The sequence below is a fragment of the Capsicum annuum genome, chromosome 10, assembly GCF_002878395.1.
Source record: "Capsicum annuum cultivar UCD-10X-F1 chromosome 10, UCD10Xv1.1, whole genome shotgun sequence".
Taxonomy (NCBI): Eukaryota; Viridiplantae; Streptophyta; class Magnoliopsida; order Solanales; family Solanaceae; genus Capsicum; species Capsicum annuum.
The window spans coordinates 220,690,511-220,695,403 of record NC_061120.1 but is presented as its reverse complement, the minus strand read 5'-3'; the positions used below and the strand labels follow the sequence as shown (position 1 = coordinate 220,695,403).

Below are 4,893 nucleotides of genomic sequence, written 5' to 3'. Positions count from 1 at the left end.
AAAGTATGTAGAATTACGACTCAAATTCTTTCACTCATTCAGTGGTGTGACTGTTCTACTCTTAACTAGAGATCGAAGATTTTGTTGAAAACGCTACCTCCAGAAAGAATCATACGATATGCAATTTAAATTAATCAACATTTCAATACTAATATCAACTATCGACCATCAAATAAAAAATAAATTTTAAAAAAATAAATAGAAAATGTAGAGAACACAAAGTAGCACGCATATAGAATGTGTCAGAAAAAGTGCGAAGAATTTAGCACACAAATTAATTTCATTCAGAACTCAACAATACAATAAGGTGTAATAATTGTCTTTCTACAGTAAAAGTGAGCCGACAAGCAGCACGCCATAGCCGGCATGGCACTATGCACTGCGTGGCTACAGCACATAATATATTATTAGGACAAACACAATCTTACAAGACGTGTAAAAGAGAAATACGATAGCTAATTTGAGACAGAAAGAATAATATATACCGTATATATTCTTTTTGTTTTATTTTTCTAATTTAATCTTTCCTTGTTAGTTATTGAGTCGAGGATGTTTTGAAAATAATTTTTCTATTTAGTGAAAGAGCCAGAATTTTTATTGAAGAAGTTTAGAAGTATATATACGAACTAGTTAAAAGGGGTTCAACATCTGCTATATATGCATAAAAAATATTTTTAATTATGTAGATATAAAAACAGTATAATTTTTCGTCGAACGAGGTTCGGATGAACCCGTTGGAGCAAAGATGGCTCCGCCACTATTCTACCTCTTTGAGGTAGTGGTAAGATCTGCATATTCTTTACCCTTTTTTGACCTCTTTGTTGAACATCTATTTTTAGTATAGTGAACAGGAAACGACGAAGTATGAAAAAATTCTCAAAAATTCACTTAATATCATGGACTAGAGAGAGTACATTATTAACTACTTCCGTTCATCTTTACTTATCTAGTAAGTACATAAATTGTATTTTAAGATATTGTGTTAAGTCGATTGTGAACAAATAAAGATGGAGGGATGAAGGGAGTGTGAATTGTTGTATGGTATTTTCCCAACAAAAATGCTCCACTACTTTTAGCTTGATTCCAATAAGAATGTTTGCACTCGTGAGCTTTTGTGCTGGAACTACAATTGCATGCTGTCTGCCTACATTCTTTAATTTTACCTAGTTCAAATATTATCTTTTTAAAAAATTTGAAAAGAAAAAATTAACTCGTAGTAATTAGTGAATGTGTCACTACTTGTTTTTAGTTTCCCATTCGGTGTTTGGTGACTGCATTGGAGCCCCGACTAATTTGAATCGCGCATTGCAGGGTCCATTAAGGTGGCAGTGCCTAGCAGAGTTTTCTCTATGCTCAGGGTCGAACCCTCGACCTCTGGTTAATGGTAGAATGTATCACTACTAAGTAAATTACTCCTCCATTTTTTTATGTTCTTTTTATTTTTTAAAATCAGACGATACAAATTTTGATCATTATTTTAAGGTACATTTCTTAATCAAATTAAAAAAAAAGCAAAGTTGCAATTTATAGCATTTTTCATATAGTTTTTCGAATATCTAATTTTAATTTCAAGAAAATAAATGAATCTAATCTAATTTAACTTTGAAACTTAGTCGAATTAACTAACGAAAAACGAAGGGAGAATATAAAAAAATGAAGGGAATAATGTAATTTATGCTATTTCTGATCGCTTAAGATGGAATTGCACCCCTCGCATTTAATCGAATTAAAGAATCAGAATTTTCACTCAAGAAATTAAAATATTAAAAAAGTTAACACACGATGAAGAAGAAATAGAAAACATTTAACATGTAAAACTTATATATGTTCCTATAAAAACATGCACGAAAAGAAAAGAGAACTAAATAATTGGGTGTACGAAACATTCCACGTTCAGATAGAATTTGAGAAACGGTTGCACAGCAAAAGGGTGTGTAATGTAGGTAACTTGTCATGATTCGTGGTGACGCAAACATAAGTGACTACTGATTTCAGTACTTGAACCCGTAATCTACAGGTCACACAAAAACAACCTTAAAAGCATGAATAAAAAAGTTGTACCCTAGACCCTAGTAATTTGTTGTTCATTGAACCAATACTCTTCAATTTACTTGTATTACAAATCATATATAACTCAAAGTTACTTACGATAGTACATATTTAGCATAAACATTAAGAAAAAAGTGCATGTGGCTATCCAAATATAAACCATGCAAGCCAAAGAAAAGACAATTCGATGCACGAAGCATCTGGTATTTATACAGATTGACGAACCTGTGACCTATAGATCACCGTACCCTAGTAATTTGTTGTTCCATGTTTTAGTACTCTTCGTTTTTTACCCCTTTCACCAGTACTCCCATAACTCGAACGTTGAATTATAGACCTCAAAGCATCTCTCAACAACAAAAGAGACTCCTCCTCCTCCGCGTCATCATCAGTACTGTTATTATTACTCTCCTTACGATGATCAACAGCTAGTATAACCACGTTACGAATTCTCCCTCCTAATGTGACCATTTCAGCTCTTAGAGGACTCAAACCGAGCGATTTTAGGGTTTCGATTAGGTCAGGGATGAGATTCAATCGATCTTCGCAACAAAGAGATGCCTTGATGAGTGATCTTCCATCTTCTAAACAATCATTTGATGATAACACAGTGATTTCATCAGTTTCAGAAGGGAAGTTTGTTTCACTTTGCATGATTTTTGAAGTTTGTTCTTTGAGTTCCCTCACACGTTGAACCACTTTGGCTAGTAATGAAGCTTTATCTGTCTGTATAATGAATAAAAAAAAAGACTTATTAGCATTCGGTGTATTTATGAAGTCAATATTACATGTATGTCATCATTGAGGGGTTCACAGGTATATATATGAACTAATCAAATTAAGGGGTTCAACATCTACTATATATGCATAAAAAGTATTTTTAACCAGTGGCAGAGCCACTTTGAAGTCAGGGGGTTCATCCGAATAATCCCCTTCATCGGAAAATTATAAACTATTTTTACATGGTCAAAAATATTTTCATGTATATATAGTAGATGTTGTACCCTCTTCGACTAGTCCGTATATTTACTTCTGAACCCTCTCAATGAAAATTATAGCTCCGACACTGTTTTTAATCATGTAAAAATAGTACAAAAACAGTATAATTTTCCGTCGAAAGGGGTTCGAATGATTAATTAACAGGGTCCTAAGCCGGGGGTCTATCGGAAACAGCCTCTCTACTTGTTCAGAAGTAGTATGGTATGGTCTGCGTACACTCTACCAGTGGCGGATCTACCCTTTGCCGAGGGGGGTTCATCCGAACCCCCTTCGGCGAAACATTATGCTATACATGCATGGTTAAAATTATTTTTTATTTATATATATTAGATGTTGAACCCCCCTTCAGTTAGTTCGTATGTTCACTTATGAACCCCTTCGTAAATATCCTGACTCCGCCACTGCACTCTACCTCCACAGACCCCACTACGTGGGAATACACTAGGTATGTTATTGTTGTTGATATATAGATATACGTTTAACTTAAACTCGAAAAGATAAAAGTTTAAGTTCTGTGAACTGACTCGTGTTTATATATATACACACGATTAAACAATTTAAAAGGTAATCTCAAGTAATTTTACTGAATACTAGCATTAATTGATAGTAATTAATATTTAATAAAAGATCAATAATATACTGATTGTAAAAAATCCATTACGGGCAACAAAATCAAAAATTGAGAAAGAAAGAACAAAAACAATAGCCATTTTATTTTTTTTTGGTAGAAAAAGTGAAACTAATTCCCCAACATATCCCATTTATGTACTTTATATAATTAGCTAGATGCTTAAAAAATAGAGAGTTTATATTCTCTCTCTTTTTTTTTTCTTTTTGCATCTATGATCTAAGTACTATCATCATTTTAAGTGTTCCAATAAATCAGAATCTTGAATAATATTAAATTTACTTATTTTTTTTATTTTAAAAAGCAGATGAATTCATGATTTTATTCTTCTTCATATATGGTCACAAATGATCTTGGATGTTGACTTATTTAATTGTATGAAATTAATTGAGTAGATTCGAAAAAACTTTTGTAAAGGAATAAACTTAAAGAAAATATATCAATAAATTGAGTTTGTTATATATAATAAGGTTAGCTAAAACTTGAAATATAACAAAACCAAAATATTCAAAGAAAGATTATACTAACAAGATAATTTCTTGAGCACAAAAACTACAACACACATTTTTTTTAAAAAATAGAAGCTAAAACAAAGAGAGTTTTTATTTGATTTTTTTTAATTATTATTATTTTGGAAATTATACTCGAAATATATCAAATAACTTCAGTCGCTAAAAAATAAAAAATTATAGCTAATTCTATTTAACAATTAATTAGAGATGAATTATCAGAAACTCATGTTAGCTACGACGATTTAGTGACAGATTATTAACTAATTTTATTGTTATTCCTATTTCAATCTAAAACACATAGAAATTAAATACATAAAGAAAATAAAGAAATTACCTTAGAATTGCAAGAAAGTAGGGTTCTTAGGGTATGAAGATGAGAATTAATCCTTTGTCTTCTTCTTCTTTCTGCTTCTTTATGATTTATAGCTCTAGCTTCTGGTGTATTATTATTATTCTCTATAGTTTCTTGAAATTCCATATGATGAGGGTAAATTGATGAGGAGCTACAAAAGTTTTTAATACCTTTAATATCAAAACCATATGTATATTCTCCCATCTTCATATTGTTATGATCACTTGATGATGGTTTATTTTTGGTTAAGTATTGGCAAAAATCAAAGTTTTCTTGGAAATAATCTTGTTGTTGCATGTTGTGTTTATCTTCTAAAGGGAGAAAGCTTTTTGGGGTGGGAATTTTGTGAGAAA

At 31.3% G+C, this 4,893-nt stretch overlaps 1 protein-coding gene across 1 annotated transcript; it reads right to left on the bottom strand.

The window, feature by feature from the left end:
* Window positions 1-2,076: 2,076 nt before the first annotated feature.
* LOC107845191 (transcription factor bHLH106) lies at window positions 2,077-4,893 on the bottom strand. The gene is made up of 2 exons (XM_016689437.2): window positions 4,523-4,893; window positions 2,077-2,775 (listed from the first exon to the last, which is right to left on the bottom strand). The coding sequence occupies exons 1-2, from the start codon at window positions 4,835-4,837 to the stop codon at window positions 2,299-2,301; spliced, it is 792 nt and encodes a 263-aa protein (XP_016544923.1). The 5' UTR covers window positions 4,838-4,893; the 3' UTR covers window positions 2,077-2,298.

Bases quoted from the DNA above. Each gene is read 5' to 3' on its own strand.
- LOC107845191 (XM_016689437.2), bottom strand. From the start codon at position 4,837: ATGCAACAACAAGATTATTTCCAAGAAAACTTTGATTTTTGCCAATAC. The intron at 2,776-4,522 runs GTAATTTCTTTA...TTCATTATACAG, and splicing joins TACTTTCTTGCAATTCTAAG to ACAGATAAAGCTTCATTACT.